General features: G+C 46.4%; 1 protein-coding gene across 1 annotated transcript in view; it reads right to left on the bottom strand.

Annotated features, from left to right (window-relative positions):
* The window catches only part of GALNT2 (polypeptide N-acetylgalactosaminyltransferase 2), a 218,113-nt gene that overhangs the window by 18,356 nt on the left and 181,229 nt on the right, over window positions 1-18,528 (bottom strand). Inside the window, exons 8-13 of the mRNA XM_007989762.3 lie at window positions 16,946-17,033; window positions 13,902-13,989; window positions 12,647-12,750; window positions 7,888-8,014; window positions 515-607; window positions 175-258 (exon numbers count right to left, since the gene is read on the bottom strand). Coding sequence (XP_007987953.2) covers window positions 175-258; window positions 515-607; window positions 7,888-8,014; window positions 12,647-12,750; window positions 13,902-13,989; window positions 16,946-17,033 — 584 coding nt within the window. The remainder of the gene's footprint in view (window positions 1-174; window positions 259-514; window positions 608-7,887; window positions 8,015-12,646; window positions 12,751-13,901; window positions 13,990-16,945; window positions 17,034-18,528) is intronic.

Below are 18,528 nucleotides of genomic sequence, written 5' to 3'. Positions count from 1 at the left end.
CTTGGGAAGAGATTCTCAGGTCCACGCCACGGGGTGAGACCACAGACTCTCACTGGGGCCCAGGTGCCCAGTCTCATGCCTGCAGCACCACCTCCATTTCCCCTCTGCTGCTTCTCTGGCCTTACTGGCTTCTAAGCCCTTACAAAGTGAAACCCCACATCCCTGGGGACTTACCTTAACTCTGGATAGACATTTTCAAGGTACCATTTGAAAGGCTTGCAGCTAAGTTTCTTCCTAAGCTCCAATCTGCTCTGAATACTGGAGAAGAGGGAAATAAGATTCCTTTATAAATTTTAAGAATAGACGGGCTTTCTACATCAAACTTGAAAATCTGCTGAGGAGATCGGGGTTGGGGCAGGTGGTGTGGTGTGGATTGCCCACGCTCCTGTGCCCACAACCCCTTCCCGCCTTGGTACCTGGGTAGCTGTCCTCAACCCTGATGGCAGTCCCTTACCTCCCACCCCCGCACCCCAAGAATCCCCAGTAATTGTGAGAACGCAGAACTGCCACTTACTTTCCATAAGGAACGTTTCTAGCGGAAGGCACTGCTGCATAATAGAAATTTTTGTATTCATCCATCCAGACCTCTGCTGCCCGGCGGGTGTTTCTAGAAAGAAAATAAATCTTGAGGTGTGATTTGCTTTCTTTCTGTCTGCATCACTCCATTTGCACCTGTCTGCTGGAGTGTGACTGAGGCGGCTCCCTCTGGATGTGCAGCAGCTCCAGCTGGGATCACGGCACACAGCAGAGGGCGGGCTGTCCCCACCAGCACCTTGAGCTGGATCTGTGGGGAGCCAGCGTCAGCCGGTGCTTACTGAACCACTGGAATGGCTTTCTTGTCACACAGATGGTCAAAGGGCAAAAGGCAGAGTTGAAATTACAGCACAAGCTGTTATTTTAAAGGAGGGACTGGGGGCTGTATCATGAAGGACAAAAGAAAGTCACTCTTTAAAAACTCTCGCATCACGTGTCCACAGAGCCTGGGGCCGCAGAGCACAGCAAGGAGATTCCAGGCCCCATGGCCTTCTCCACCATGGCTACGACACTACCAGACAGCTCTGTGGAAAAGTTCAGACTACATAAGAGTTCCTGGGAAAATCACTTTCTTTTCTGCAGGGCTGAGCGGCAAGGACTGCCATGTTTGCACTAGAAACAGTGACAGGAAGGGGCGGTAGTTCCACGCCCCGTGTCTGTGTGCAGTGGGCTTTTATTTTTTGAGACGGAGTCTTGCTCTTGCTGCCAGGCTGGAATGCAATGGCATGATCTCGGCTCACTGAAACCTCTGCCTCCCGGGTTCAAGCGATTCTCCTGTCTCAGCTTCCTGAGTAGCTGCGACTACAGGCACATGCCACCACACCCAGCTAAATTTTGTATTTTTAGAAGAGACTGGGTTTCACCATGTTGGCCCGGATGGTCTCAATATATTGACCTCGTGATCCACCTGCCTCAGCTTCCCAAAGTCCTAGGATTACAGGTGTGAGCCACCACGCCCAGCTGGCTTTTCTAGAAGGGAAGAAAACCATGTACTTAAATCTCATGGAGAGAACCGTGATTTGCCATAAATAAAGCCCCTGGGACAAGCTACTCTTGAGTGTCTGACATGCGTTAAAGGCTATCATCTGCATAGGTATCAGCAGCGCATCCTGCCAAGAATTATCTTAAAGCTTCCATGAAGTAGCAGGCACACAACAAACCTCTTTGCCTCCATATTCTGGTCTCAGCTACAAGGTAGGCTCCCACTTCAGGCTACAGCCAGCCCTCCTTAAGAATCCCATAGAGAAGGCACCGTGTTCTTCCAAAATAAATACAGTAAGGAGGCAATGCTTGCCTTTTAAAATAATTCCTTAAAATGGCAAACCTTTCAACTGATCTGAGATACCATTATTAAAATAATTTCTGTACGGGGCCTATATCTAAGGTGATATATATACTTTCTCATTTTAGGAAGTGGAATATGGACTATTATCTACAATGCCTTTCAACACAGATAAGAAAATATGAATGCACCTATTCTCTGACCCAGCAGCTCTACTTCTAGAAATTTCTCTCAAGGAAACAATCAATTAGGAATGAAATATACATGTGAAAATATGCTCACTTCCGCTTTGTTTATAATAGCAAAAAAAAAAAAAAAAAAGAGAAACTGTATGACTAAATATGAGGAAGGAATCAAATGAAATATTCTGTGACCACTAAAACACAAGTGTGCATCTTACATGTTGACATAAATGATGTTGTGGATTTGTGGGAAAATAAAATAGTTTGCAGAATTGCACATAGTGGATATGTGTGTAGAGGCAGGAGAGCCAGTGCGCAAACAAGAAAAATAGATACTGACAGACAAATTCATCAAATTATGAGAGCGTTATGGCACAACTGGTTTGGCGATGAGACTGATGAATTTTTACTTTCTCTCTGTTAAAAAATATACAGATACAGCAATGAGCATTTAAAGTGTTGGGGGATGCTGGATCATATATATCATTTCTCAGAAGAGACACTAAATACTGTTAGTGAGGTTTTGGGGTCTTGCTAAGTGACCTCAGCCTTAACTTATGCCTAGTCAGTTTTTAACCAGTTATTAACTTAAATACTTGTAACATCTGGCACCTGGATTTCCCCAACAGGGAAATGAAAGGATTTGATTCCAGAATGTCCTAGGTTCCTTTCAGCCTTAATGGCTTAAAGGTTTTATGAACTCTGGTCACACTGTTTTCAAATCACTCAAGTTGTGAAGTGTAAGTCACTTAAGAATTCCTAAACGCAAAGCAATTCTTTCCTGTCTTCATAATAGAAAAGGATAACCAGGCAGCCTCAAAGAATGACCTCCACGTGCTACTCAGTGCTAGTTCCTTTTATTCATGTATTTATTGGTTCACTCAGGTATTTATTTGGTATCTACACCAAACAGTCTCAGTGCTGCAGATACAGTGACACCTAGGGAGACTCACTTTTATCCAGGCCCTCCTTGTTATTGCAGGTATTTGCAAGTATTTAGGTAGCGAAATATTATACATTAAATGTCATATATTACAAGTTGGGCATCCCTAATCCAAAATGCCCTAACATCCAAAACTTTTTGAGCACCAACATGAGATAGTGACGAAACTGCCTTTGCAAAAAATGTAACAATGACAAAATTGACAGTTTAAGGGATCTGACCTGACTGACTCCATCTAACTTCTAACGTCTAAACTGCCCTTGTTCATTCCTGGGCACAGGCAGAACTAACTTTGGGAGAAACTTAGTTTATAGTTTAACTTTAAAACAAAGATGGTAACAGTTCTTTCCCCAAACAAACCCTCTTTTTGTCTGGGTACCAGACTGCCTCTGTTGGACTAACAAATCAGCCACAGATGTGCAACTTCCCCAATTACTCCTGCAGATAACATCACCATTGCAGAACCTAAGATTGGCCTTTTGTGATGTCTTTTCAGGCTTCTGCACTTCTGATGACTCCATCCAGATCTCCAGCTGGTCCTGTGGACCCATCCATCCAGAAGCAGACTCCGCGAGCACAAGGACCATTTTCCACACCCCTGTGATTGCACCCCATCCAATCAGCAGCACCCACTCCCTAGTCCCCACCTCCCTCCAGATTACCCTTGAAAAACCCTAGCCTCTGAATTTTGGGGGAGATTGACTTAAGTAATAAAACACCAGTCTCCCACTTAGCTAGCTCTGTGTGAATTAAACTCTTTCTCTATTGCAATTCCCATCTTGGTAAGTCAGCTCCACCTGGGCAGCAGGCAAGATGAACCCAGGGGGCGGGCACAGTGACGCCTTTGCTTTCTGATGGTTTAATGTACACAAACTTTGTTTCATGCACAAAATTATGAAACGTATTAAATTAACTTCAGGCTATGTGTATAAGGTCTACATAAAACAAACAAATTTTGTATTTTGACTTAGGTCCCACCCCCAAGATATCTCATTATATATACATATATATATTCCATATTCTGAAAAAATCGAAAATCCAAAATATTTCTGGTCTCAAGCATTTTGGATAAAAGATAGTCAACCTATATAGGAGATTAAGAGAACTTGCAGCTGGAAAGAGACCTCAGAAATACAGTCATATAATTCCAAGTCTTTATTTTTCAGATGAGTCGACAGAGGTAAAGGGCAGCCTGGCTGAAGGTCAACAGCAGGGCTTTTTAATCAGATCCATGCTGCCCCAAAATAATGAAACCCTGGGTCAGCTTCTTTTCCAAATCTTGAGAATATAGGCTCCTGGGCTGCAAAATACAATTGAAAAACTTTCTCTTCTAACAAAGAGTGCAATGTCTTGAGTACTTTAACGTACTGTTTTCTGAAATCCCACTGTTTGCTGGGAGGCTTTGGTGTGGGGTGTCCGAGACGTTATATAAAGAATCTCATGCTGCCCCAGGAAAAAGCACATATATCCACGTTTTTGTTTGATTTTGTAAAGCTTATTGTGTAAGATCATATTTTTGTTTTTAATAAAGAACAAAAATGAAGTTTCAACATTTGTGAAGAAACAAACTTTTTGAGAGAAGATAATTTGGTCAGAAGCATTATTTGTTATTTTGGCTTCTATTAAAGTTTTCTCAGAAATCAGATTCCCTGTCCTAAAACTCTGACTTCTGTATAATAGGTATATTGTATAAGCTGTACTTTTAAGAAGTTTAAACATGGCCAGGCACGTTGGCTCACGCCTGTAATCCCAGCAATTTGGGTGGCCGAGGTGGGCGGATCACCTGAGGTCAGGAGTTCAAGACCAGTTTGGGCAACATGGAGAACTCTTGTCACTACTAAAAATACAAAATTTGCTGGGTGTGGTGGCACATGCCTGTAATCCCTGCTACGCAGGAGGCTGAGGCAGAAGAATCACTTGAATCCAGGAGGCGGAGGTTACAGCGAGCTGAGATCGCACCACTGTACTCCAGTGTGGGCAATGAGATTGAAACTGTCTCAAAAAAAAAAAAAAAAAAAAAAAAAAAAGTTTAAAAATGGCTGGGCACGGTGGCTCATGTCTCTAATCCCAGCACTTTGGGAGGCCAAGGTGTGCAGATCACCTGAGGTCAGGAGTCTGAGACCAGCCTGGCCAACATGGTAAAATCCCGTCTCTATTAAAAATACAAAAATTAGTTGGGCATGGTGGCACATGCCTGTAATCCCAGTTACTCGGGAGGCTGAGACAGGAGAATCTCTTGAACCCGGGAAGTGGAGATTGCAGTGAGTTGAGATCGCACCATTGCACTCCAGCCTGGGCAACAGAGCAAGACTGTCTCAAGAAAAAAACTAGACAAAAGATAAGCTAGCAATCCCCACACCCACACCTACCCCAAGGCTTTCCCTATTTCAGTAGGGGCAGCACGCCAGCACAGTTGTGTAACAAAGCTCCTGGGCATCACCCTAAATTAATTCCCTGCTCTACCTCCCTTCTCTCTGCCACCCTATTAGCAAAAAACTGCCTGCCTCACCATGGAGCTGGATCTGACCCCATCTCCACTGCTACACACCTGCTCCAGGTACAGCCAGGTGCTGCTTAATGACAGGGACACAATCTGAAAAATGCATTCTTAGGCGATTTCGTCATTGCGCGAACATCATAAGAGTGTATTTACACAAACCTAGATGGTGTATTCTTAATGTACACCTAGGCTACGTGGTACAGCCTATTGCTTCCAGGCTACAAACGTGTAGAGCAGGTGACTGTCCTGAACACTGGAGGAAACTGCAACACAATGGTAAGTATTTGTGTATCTAAACATAGAAAAGGTAGAGTAAACACACGGTATTATCATCTTAAGGGGCTGCTGTCACCGACCGAAACACTGTTACAGGTGCATGACTGCATCACATCTCTGGCCTGGGCTACTCCAACAGTGCTCACAGGACCCTTGTTTCTGGCTCCAAAAGTAGAGGGGACACTCGTACCATAGTTTCACCATAGTGTCACCTCCTGGCCACCCTCTGCCCAGCAACCACACGGACCTTTCCAAAGCATAAAACAGACATCAGGCACTGCTGAAAAGCCCCAATGGTTTCCTCCAGAATCAAATAACATCCAACGTTTCCCATGACCAGCAAAGGTGCACAGCCTGGGCCCGTCTAGCTCTTCTGCACCTGTGCACTGTCCCCTCACTCTCTAGGTTCCAGCCACCCTTGGCTTCCACTCTGCCGATATGCCAAATGCACTCTTACCTCAGCAGCCCGGATGTGCTCCTCCTGCAGGGAGTCCAATTCCTCGCGGTCCCAGAGTGACCTCCTCCCACCTTTCAAGTCTGAACTCACGTAACACCTCCTCAAGGGTTCTCCTAACCTGAAAACCTCTCCTTCTGCTTGTTCTAATCATGCCTGACCACATGACTGCATTTTATCTTCTTCACAGCATTGATTACTATTTGAAATTACCTTATTTAGCTGTGTGTTTTGCTGTCTACACTCAAGAGAAGGCAAGCTCCCTGAGGTCTGGCTTGTACAATGTTCTATCTTTAGCACGTAAGAGAATTCCCTAGGAGAACACTTGGCTTGACAGAATGGCTACTTGCTATTTTACTTTCAGAAAGCCCTTCTGTTGGCATCTTCATGTTTACTAAACTATATCTACTGGCCATCAAGAATGGTGACTCTGTATCATGATGTCTTGTGGTATACACATTTAGTACAGCTTGACTTTTAATATTTGCTATGGTTTGAATGTCTGTCCCCTCCAAAACTCATGGTAAACTTTAATTGCCATTGTAACAGTATTAAGAGGTGAGGCTGTTTTTTTTTTTTTTTTTTTTTTGAGACAGAGTCTCGCTCTGTTGCCCAGGTTGGAGTGCAGTGGCGTGATCTTGGCCCACTGTAAACTCCGCCTCCCGGGTTCAAGCAATTTTCCTGCCTCAGCCTCCCAAGTAGCTGGGATTACAGGCGCCCACCACTACGCCTGGTTAATTTTTGTATTTTTAGTAGAGATGGGGTTTCCATGTTGGCCAGGGTAGTCTCAAACTCCTGACCTCAGGTGATCTGCCCATCTCGGCCTTCCACAATGCTGGGATTACAGACATGAGCCACCATACCCAGCTGAGGTGAGGCCTTTAAGAGGTGACCTTTTAGAGGTGACTATGCCATGAGGGCTCCACCCTCATGGGTGGGATTGATGTTATTATAAAAGGGAGAATTTGGCCCCCTCTTGCTCTTTCCTCTCCTGCCATGTGATTACACATTAAGAAGACCCTCGCCAGACACCAGCACCTTGATTTTGGACTTCTCAGCCTCCAGAACTATGAGTCGATAAATTTCTGTTCATTTTAAATTACCCAGTCTGTGGTATTTGGTTAGAGAAGCATAAAATGGACTAAGACAATGTTGCTTTTAATTGTACCTTGAATGGTTTTATATATATATAAAATGAACTTTCTTCTTAAAAAAAAATTTCCCATAACATTTTCGGGGGGGTGGTGTAAGAGCCTTCACGCCCATGAAGATTTGTCCAACTACCACCACAACCAGGAGATAGAACAGCTCTGTCCCTCCTCCAAACATCCCTGGTGCTGCCCCTCTGCAGTCACACTCCCTGCTTCCCTGCCATCCCCGCTCCTGGCCACCACTGGTCAGGCCCCCATCCCTACAGCTGTGCTTTGTATGAGGCTGTGACATGAGCGGAATCATATATGTAACTGCTCCTCTCACTCAGCACCATGCCCTGGAAAGGTGCCCAGGTTGTATCCTGCATCCGTGGACTGTGCCTTTCAGGCGTCCAGGCTGTATCCTGCATTCGCCGACTGCGTCTTTCAATTGCTAAGTGGTATTCCATTGTATAAATGCACCACACCCACTGAAGGACATCTGCCCTCAAACAGCCCAAGGTCAAGTCCTGCCTTCAGGGTGGTCAGCAATGTTTTAGACCCTGCTCAGCCTTTCACTACTTACCGGGCAAAGACAGTGCCGCTGCCACCCGGGAACGTGTAGGGGTGCTGTTTCCGGAACACATGTCCCACACGGCTGCACGGGATGATCTCCAGGCTGCCACCACACTGCCACACGCGGAACGAGATCTCTGAGATGATGAACAAGACATGGGTGACTGGCAGAGCCTGGGACGCCGCTCTGCAACAGCAGACATGCCAAGCAGGTACAGAGGCCCCCCCCACCATCCCATCATGGGGCTCCCATGCCCTCCGCTGCTGAAGAAGACCTGATAAGGACCTCCCTCTTTCCAGAGCCTGATCCAGAACTCTCTACAGGAGAGACATCTGACATACTGGGATCTCTGGACCACAATACAGCCAAGAAAGAATGTTCATGGGGAAATATTTTTCAGATGTGGAGTAGAAACCTTGAGACAAGAATGCTTCTTGGCCTATTGTAAATATCAAGGCCTCCTGGCATAAGATCATGTATACCCAGTAGCATCACAACTACTGACCAATGAAACACGTGTGCTGAATTCCTCACTAGCTGGCTCACGATCATTTGCACTTGCTTAGTATCAACACTGTGGGAAAAGGCAACACTGAAGGTATATAAATATGTACAATTAAGCTTGATTGTTACATATTCTAGACAACCATATATATCATCTTTCTCTAAAACTTATTTTTAACAGACTGAACCCCAGGATGCATCTTGGCTTTTCCCATTCAGGGAAAAATAATCCCTTCCCTCAAATGGCAAAGCTTATTAAAAACAAAACCCTGTGCATGAGCAGGCTCAAGCCTCCTGGCAGAGTTTGGACTTATGGACCATGGACGTAGGGACTGCCTGAAGGACTACAGTAGTGATCAAAGACAGTCAAGTAACTGACTGATACCTCCACGCTGCTCACAGGCTTGGACCCGTCAGTAACCAATTGGCCCAGGTGGAACGCTCCCTGGGGAAGGCTGCTGTTCACCTGCTTCAACACAGAACTGATCTGCAGGAGGAATGAGACGTGCAGGGCTAGGCACTACCCATACCTACTTAAACACACAGACTGCCCTGGCCACTGGAACTTCGTAGAAGCCTAGACTGACTGGTGCTTCTTTCGTGACACACAGGTACCTTCCAACCAGATACCTGCCCGTATCACCACTGACTAGGTGAGTGACTGGAGTCTGAGTCAGGGGTCTGACTGAATGCAAGAAACAGATTCAGCAGAAAAACTAAGATAGGATTTTCTGAAAGGCAAAAACCAGTTTTTCTTCACAAGGTTTGTATAATACAAAAGGGAATTTTCTTCTGTATCATCTAAGATCCCTAAGAACATGTTAGGGAGGCAGGACAAAAATCAACAGAGTTACTGCGAATGACAGGACTTCACTCTTTTTCTGGCTGGATAGTATTTCCAGGAAATTAACTGAAATAAGAACAGAAAGTTGAACACCATGTTTTCACCCATACATGGAAGCTAAAAAACACTGATCTCATAGAAGTAAAAAGTATAATGGAGGATAGTAAAGGCTGGGAAGGAAGGAGTAGGGATTTGTTTAAGGATACAAAATTATAGCTAGAGAAGAGGGATCCTGCTTGTGTTCTACAGCCCTGTAGGGTGACTCTAGGGACTGATAATATATTACATAGTTTCAAACAACCAGAAGGAGGATACTGAATGTTCCAACACAAAGACATGATACATGTTTGAGATGACAGATACGTTAATTTCCTTGATCTGATCACCATACATTATATGTATTAAACCATCACTATATACCCCATGAATATGCACAATTATCTTCAATTAACAAATTAAAAGAAGTACAAATATTCACATATAAAAACTACAGTGTGTGCAGCCACTGTCACCAATGCAGACAGATCAGAAAAAGGGTGGGTCCATCACAGACCATACAGTGAATTGATGGCAAATCCTGCAGTCAGCCTAGTTATGGCAACAGGTGCCCAGACTGCCAGGCACACGGCAGGAAATACAACACAGGGGTCAGAACACCATGAGTTTCTACTTGGGTCCAGCAAACTAATGCCTCACTCACTAGGAATGGGTGATCCATGCAGCTGTTACAGGGCTTTAATAAGCAGCTCTCTTGTAGTAATAGAAAACGTATGGTTACAATCACACAAGCATAAGCAGTCAAAGTTTCTGACTTTACTTTTTACAGTTCCCAACACAACCTAAGAAGTTGTCGGCCAGGCACGGTGGCTCATGCCCGTAATCCTAGCACTATGGGAGGCCGAGGCAGGCAGATCGCCAAAGGTCAGGAGTTCGAGATCAGCCTGACCAACATGGAGAAACCCTGTCTCTACTAAAAATACAAAAAATTAGTCAGGCGTGGGGGCACACGCCTGCAATCCCAGCTACTCGGGAGGCTGAGGCAGGAGAATCAGTTGAACCCGGGAGGCAGACATTGCGGTGAGCCAAGAATGTGCCACTGTACTCCAGTCTGGCAACAGAGTGAGACTCCACTTCAAAAAAAAAAAAAGTTGTCTCTATTTCAGAAAATAAAATTTAAATATCCATTTGCCTCACCAGAAGATTTAGAATCCGGGACTAGGAAATCCCCTTGGCTTCTCTATGGTGAGTCTGTTAAGCCAACGTGGGATCCTTCCAGGGCTTTTCTGGGATATTTTCAAGGCTAAGTACAACTACAGTTATCTCCTGTGCTGATTTCATTTGAACCCTATAACTTTGAGGATAATTAGTAAAACTCAATGTCTTTTTAATTAGGCAGTTAGTGTTTACATCTTGGCTCTGAGACCCTGGGCAAGGTGCATGCCCTCTGCAGACCACACTCCGTTAAGAAAGCACAGACAGATGATTCCCTGGAAGTACTTAGCACCATCCTTGCACCGCAGGGATGTAGAGAAGCACAGATAATGCCCCCAAGGAGCCTTACCCCCTGTCGTTAGAGATAAGGGTTCAGTTCTTAGTCCTCCGTTTTAGTTGCTTAAGTGACATAAGGACTTACATGATTAGGAAAATGGGAAGCTCTGGTCATTCCAGTGGGGCACACATTGAGGAGGTAGTTTTGGATCTTACTTGGGCCTCTCTGAACCACACACCTCTCCCAATGCACACCCACAAAGGCCCCTCAGGCCGGCAATGGCTAGCAGAGTGTACGGCCCCCAGAAGCAGAAGCCAGAGCAGTGCTAAGGAGAAAGGCTCATGGCATGGCCTTCTCATGTGGAAGCCTTTGAGCCCACTGAACCTCATGGGGAGTCCAAGTCCTCGGCATAACCCAGGAGAGCCCGTCACGGAGGGAAAGACAGCCCAGTCTTCCTGGGCGGAGATGCGCTCTTGCTTGCAGGGTTCATCCTCACCCCAACCTGAACCGCTCAGGCCCTAGAACCTCCTAGGCACAGCTACATAATAAATACAAACACCAAACCACAATAAAGCAGCTCCTTTCAACAAATCTTCCCCCCAGTCTCTGGGTGAATGCCTCCTTAGATATTTAAATCAACACTCTTCCTACACGATGACACAAAATGCTGGCTGATGTCTCATTTCAGCTAACGGTATGCACACTTCTGAAAACCACACTGCTTCTGAAAAATGGCCACCTATGTGACACGCTACCCTACTGTGTGACCCTGGCCTGCCGGATTTCCACTAACCCAGTAGGAGATACCCATGGAATAGGGTGACAGAACTCTCTTTAGAGGGTTAACAATTCTGAAGCCTTTTGTACTCAAATGACTTCAATTCAAGCTTTCCCTAGAGGTTGATGTATCATTTTAAAACAAAAACCCAAAAGGAATTTGACTCACGGTCCCTCCACCCACGCAGTATAGTAATTGAGCCTAAAGAAGCTTTCAACATCAAACCAAGGCAGAGAAATCCTCAAAGATGAGATGGTATCACTGACTTCAACATCATAAAACAATGGAAAAATAATAGGCTAGGCTAGTCTTGTCTTTTAAAGTAACAAAAATTTTCAAAGTCTTAAACTATGAAAAATGAGTGGCCTCATTTTTTCCTCTTTCCTTCTCCCCTGTCCTCCAGGGTACACTCACCCAAGGACGAATGTAAGTGAACAACACGCGGCAGCCCAGGAGAATTCACTCAGAAAGCCAAGCATTTGAAACAAAAGGCTTTAATTGAAACAAGCAAAAAACCAAGAACTCCCCCACCCCAAACCCTAAACAAACAAAAGAAATCCTTTTATCTTTTATGCAGCAAATATAAGGCTACCAACATAGACCACAACGTGTAAAATTTCACTGTGCCTAAACCCAGGTAAAAATGATTTGCACGGGGTATTTAAAAACAAACAAACAAACAAAAAAACAAATGAGAACCATTCACAAAGGTAGTCGAGAAGGGATTAAGGGCCAAGGCCTCCCTGCCCCATCGGATTTTCATGATTTCAATTCAACCCCACCAGCCTTGCCAGGGTTCATTTTCCACTCTCCACCACTCAGCACGAATCCAAGCTCCTGGACTGTTTCCCTCTGTTTCTGCAAGCCTGCATTACAAACACTTGGGTTCAGATGACTTGAAAGACTTTGCATTCCCTTCAAAGACTTTATCTGTATTCTGGCATCCTCCACTTTAACTTAGAGAGGCACATTTTAATGCCCAACCCATTAGACTTTCAAGAGCAAAAGGGGTGTTACGTATGTGTTTGCAAGGATCGATTAAGCCCAGTGAATGGTCACTCTGAAGCCTTTAAATTTTTTTTTTCCAATTGGCATCCTGCCTTTTGCAGAGCTGAGGCACTTCTCTGTCCTGAGATTCGAGGCTTGTACATACCTAGGTTCTCTCCTCCCCACACATCCATCATCATGTCGTACTTCCCCAATTCTTCAAAATAGAACTTATCCATCACAAACAGCCCACCAGCAATCATGGGGGTTCTAAAGAGGCAGAAAGAAGAGGGGGGAGGGAGGAGAGGGCAAAGTCAAGGTTAGATTGCCAGCACCCTTGTGCCAAGGCCAAGCCTTGATTCCCTAACAATAAGCTGACCTTCAGAACAGCCACACTGCCACTGTTTTCTGCTCAGTGCCCAGGGTGCCGCTCTCTCTGCTTCACCACTGCTGCCTTCAAATGCCTCCCCTACTGTCCCTGCCTGGATGTTCCCACAGTGCCAGGGGCTGGACTGAGCCTCCCCTATGTGGGAGTGACTGCTGGGGCTGGATCACTCACTGACACGCTGCCAGAGGCAAAGAACTCGGCCTTTCTGTGTGTGTTTCCTTATACGGTAGCTACGAGGATTGCAAAAAATCATGGGCATAAAGCCCTGAGCACACTTAGGAAATGCTCCAGAGTACCAGCTCTCATTATCACTATCATAGATGAGGCTCCACCTTCTACAACGGAACCCACCATGCTCCTCACTTCATCACCCCAGGAAGTGGCTGACAACAGATGTACGCTGAGCTCCCTACTTTGTTCCCAGAAGAGACGCTGTGCGAATTCAGTGTAAAGTGCTGGGAAGGTCTATAGCACACTGCAGATGTTGGCTAAATGTCAGCAAATATATTTCAGTGCTAAGTACTCTGTGAATGCTCTCTCACTTAACTGTGTGCCGACTTGGAACGGCTAGAGAAGGCATCCTGACTCTCAACCAGGAAGCCCACTGCCCGGCCTGGGAATCTTAAAGCATGGGCTTCATGAGCATGGGTTCCCTCCTCTGCAGGAGAGCAAAAGCCTGCTGGGCAGTGGCAGCATAAGTCTCCTGCTGCCCACCAAGCCCCTTTTCCTGGGCCTGGGGTCGGCTTGGAGATCCTGTTCGGCTACAGAAAGGCTCCACAGTATCAACACACAGGAATGCACAGACCTAGCAGATATGCCTTAGAAACCTATGTGAGACTTCGACTGTGGAAAAGAAATCTCCAAGGACTTTATTCTATGACCTGGTGGAAGGTGCTCATCTTTGAGCTGAAGGGAAACGGGAGGGCAGAAGGTGAACGGCCCCACTGGGTCTCCAGACGGCACAGGCCCAGCAAAGAAGCCAGAACCTGGGGTCTCATCCGGGAGAGGCACCCTGAAGGATGCTGGCACTTACTTTATAGGGGCGACTGGGTTCCCCTGCCGCGACCTTCTCTGCTCAGGCGTCATGTAATCCCACTTGAACACCAAGTTCCAATCAAAACCTGCCAGCCAGGAAAAGAAACAGGGTGTTGACAAGAGACTGGCCACTTCCTCCCGACACCCCCATTCCTCACAGCTTAAAAATATTCGACGTTTGGACAGAACTCAATGAAAACCACAACAAAGCCAAAAAAGAAGGTGTGGAGGAGAGAGAAGGGGACTAGGGGCGTGGGTGTAACTGGAAGAGAGAGACCGGCAGGGAGGGTGAATGTTGAAATCTTCCTGCCCCTCCCTAAAGAAAATGTGAGTCAGGCTTTTCTAATATTGAAATGCATAAGAACAAATGAAATATGGGGAGAGAACTGGGGTCTATGTGGTGATCATCAGGGCATGTCCAAGGCCCGTAAGGATGTGAGGACAAAGAGCATCCGCTATGAAAATCAACCCGTGGCACCTCCAACACTGCCCCAGGCGAAGGGAATGCTGGGGAGGGAACGAGGCTTTGTCAGTCCCCTGGGCCAGCAAACTTTAGACTGTATTTGCAGCAAGAATGGAGTGGGAACACGCTGGGAATATGAAAACTTTAAGGGAAAATGAGCCAGTGGAAGTTGTCAAGCTGGGCAAATAAGCTTCAATTTCAGATATATTTGGCACCTGCTGCATTTCATTTTTGGAATCCACAGATACCTGAGGATGGAAGAGCCTGAACCCTGTACCTGGACTTGGTTGTGGGCATCTGCAGGGCCTCAGGTCTCGCGCTCGCTTGCAGGGTCACATGCATAGTGCCTCTTGGAGGCCAGTAGGCCCCACCTGCGGAAGCTGTCCTGGTGCATCAGGAGGCCACTTCTTGCCAAACACATGGCTCATGGTGCTGCATTTCCAATTCCAAGGGTCTGATAGCCAAACCTAATGACTCTAGGGCCATGCATCTTTCAATCCTCTTAAGCTCTCTGCCATCAGGCTTTTTGTCAACAGGGTTTTTGCAATGTTCAAGTTTGGATTTGTCTGCATGCTTTGAATTCACAGTCCGTTCTGACAGCCCCAGTGACTGAAGCCTGGTGGGTGGAGGTTTCTGAGCATCCTGGGCTGGCCAAGAATTTATGGCTCTGGACAAAGAGGTCTCCCAGCCCCCTCACTGCAGGATAGAGTGGCCTCAGGCAAAGAGACAGGGAAATGGACAGGGGCCCAGGTGGTGGGGACAGGAATGCATAGCGAGGAGACCCCCACGGGTCCCTGAGCTGGCTCTTATCACAGTGCCTCAAAGGCCACGAAGGCAAACCAGAAAAACAATGTACTGGCTGTTTCACCAACAGAGAAGGTTAAGGATGAGCTGACATAACCTTTCCTTTACTTTTTTGAGGTTTACTATTATCTTATTATTTACTTTATTAATTTGGTCCAAAGAGAGAGGCTACAGCAGATTAAAGATCTGCTAAGAATGGCATCCTTTTCTAAAGGAATTTCATAAAAAGCTCTTAGGGTGAATGTGGTCCCATTCCTCTGACCCAGAAGACCTGCACCCCCACACGGAGCACCTGGCTGTTCTCGCCCCTGCTCTGACATACACAGCTGCTTTGGCAGAAATAGAGCCCGGTAGATCTCAGCTCTTCCAATACTTGGGGAAATAAAACATTCTGAAAGCCAGGCTTTCTCGCTATCTAAGGATGCCTCCTCTTTAATGTCCCCAAACATTTTACTTCTTACCATTCGCTGGGAATCTTTCCCGAATGCTATGTTTCCCATCATAGGTACAGTCCTCCAAGCATGCCCGCCCTCCCGCTGATGTCTAATTCCATTACGCCCTGTGTGGCCACCACAATTATCATCCCATTTCCCAGATGGGGAAGCTGAGGAGCAGAGGCAAAACGGCCTGCCCATGATGACGCGGCCTGCAAGAGGCAGGTGGGACTGAGGGAGGTAGCTGGGGAGGGAGTGAGGCTTTGTCAGTGTACAAATAAACAGGGTCTCACTCTGTCTCCCAGGCTTGATCATGGCTCACTGAAGCCTTGACCTCCCAGGCTCAAGTGATCCTCCCACCTTAGCCTCCTGAGTAGCTGGCATGCCATCACATGCAGCTAATTTTTTTGTTTTTTTATAGAGACAAGAGTCTTGTTATGTTGCCCAGGCTGGTCTTGAACTCCTAGGCTCAAGCAATCCTCCCACCTTAGCCTCCCCAAAGTGCTGGGATTATAGGTGTGAGCCACTGCACCTGGCCAAGGCCCTATTTTATAGTTTTACTGTCTTCTTTTTTGATGTTAGACCATCAGTTGACCCTCTGCTCAGTGTCTATCTAGAATAGTCCACCTTCACACAGATGAAAGCTCTTTGAGGTCTTTGATAATTTTTAAGAGGGTGAAGAGACAAAGTGCTCTTGGGGCTCCAGGGCAGGTGCTGTGAGGACATACAGGAAACTGGCGTGGTCATTCCAATGAAAGGGGACCGGGGTGAAGCAGGCACAGGTGTTGGGCTGGGAAAGAGGGGTAAAATAAACCATGATATATGCAAGGGGCTGTATCAGCAGAACAGGGTCACATGTGGGCCTGGTGAGGGAGAGGGGACTGAGGATGACACAGGTGTCCATCTGAGCAACCAGCAAGAGAACAGCCTGTCAGAGAAATAGCCGGGATGAGCAGAGAAAGCAAAGACAGGCTCCAGCCCCTTAAACCCCACAAAGCCTCAGCTCCGTGAAGTTTCTCACCCCAGACTCCTGCAAGGAGGGCCTCAACATCTCTGATCAAAAAGGATGCCATATCTGTTCATGGAACCACATGGCTCGCAAAAGCGACAGAAGGTCAAGGAAGAGGAGAAAGGGAAACCCAGGAAGCTCTTTAAGGGAGCAAGCCTATTTTTTTCTCTTTATGAAGTCCTACTTGTTAAGCACACAGGGGTTTTTTACTCAGAACACACACTATGGCGTGAACACTGTTGTCACTGTCACTCCTGACAATGAGAGAGAGTGGTGATCAGATGCTGGTGTAGACGGGACGAGCTAGGAGGGGCACCATGACAGACACCTACCGCCCTTCAAGTCAGCAGATGCCCCCACATACTGAAAGTTGTCCATATTAATGACATCGATGATGGGTGACACAACCCGAGTCCTGTCCTAAAATATAAACAAAGAGAGGAGTAGTTATCAAAATCCAGCGAAACAAAAAACCTGCCCAACCATAGAAGGCATTAGGGTTAGGCAGGCACAGGGCAAACCCGACTGGCCCTTACTACCTATTACCCTAGGCCTGCAAGAACCCAGCCTCCCCACCCAGACCCACAAGGTCTTGCTCTTGGCCACCCGCAGATGTGTTGTGGCCCGCTGGGAGGCAGGGAGGGAGGTCAGGAGTGGGTGTGTAGCAGGAGTCACTCGAGGAGTGGAGACACCCATGGTTATGGGACAGGTAGCCATCAGTTCACCCAGCTAAAGGTGAAAACGGTGTTGCTGTGTCCCAAGGGTCATTTTCTGTTTGCCCAAATACCATTAGTGATTTGTGAGCTGCAGTAAACCTGAGGAATGGAATCACTGCTAAAATGCCCATACATCAAAATTAGGAATATATTTCTATGTGGGAGTGTGTGTGCGAGAGGTGGTAAGTACCGATATTATCACAGCAGAAGGTTAACCAAATCAACTAGAGATTTCCAGATTCTAAGTTTGCCTTATCTGTAATTCTATCTTTTTTTTCTGAGACAGAGTTTCACTCTTGTTGCCCAGGCTGCAGTGCAATGGCATGATCTTGGCTCACTGCAACCTCCACCTCCCAGGTTCAACTGATTCTCCTGCCTCAGCTTCCCGAGTAGCTGGGATTACAGATATGCGCCACCATGTTCGGTTAATTTTTGTATTTTTAGTAGAGACGGGGTTTCTCCATGTTGGTCAGGCTCCTTGAACTCCTGACCTCAGGTGATCTGCCCGCCTCGGCCTCCCAAAGTGCTGGGATTACAGGTGTGAGCCACTGCACCCAGCCCCTGTGATTCTATATTTAAAAAAAAAAAAAAATATCCCCCTAGACTGAGCCATTTCTTTATGCCATATTGTCATCATTCTGGTAAGAGTTTGTGAACATAAGGCCTTTTAACGTCTCTAATCTCTTTAAGTTCAAATGACAGATGCTGGTGAGAGACCCTGGACTGTGCCCCATGCTGACAGTTAACCAAAGAGCAAGTGCTTTCCTTGAGCCACTTAGAGAACCCTTATTGGTCAGAAGAAAGATTTAGAAATACGACTTAGTAACATAACCAGCAGAGCTAAGAACATCAGAGGAACAGGTGAAGGATCATGCTAATTAGGAACACGCAAACACTGCAAAGCTCCGTAATGCCCAGGTGCAAATTTACAGGGAAAAGTAACCTGTGTGGTGCATTGAGGGCAGAGAAGAACACAACTTTCCTTGCCCGGCTCAGTCTGGTTCTAGGTGTAGGAGTTAAAGAATATAATCTACCTTACATTTTGTTTCATCAGGCTAGATTTAGTGAAAGTGAATAGGCTTGGCACTTTCTCTCCTTAATTTAGGAGCGGGTGTTCAAAGCAGTTCTGACAATCTGACCACAGAGCTGAGTGGCCTTCGCACACCCAAACACTGCTGTGGCAGTTTTGGTTTTGACTG

This window comes from Chlorocebus sabaeus, chromosome 25 (genome assembly GCF_047675955.1).
Source record: "Chlorocebus sabaeus isolate Y175 chromosome 25, mChlSab1.0.hap1, whole genome shotgun sequence".
NCBI classification, from domain to species: Eukaryota; Metazoa; Chordata; class Mammalia; order Primates; family Cercopithecidae; genus Chlorocebus; species Chlorocebus sabaeus.
This window is presented reverse-complemented; position numbering and strand designations above follow the sequence as displayed.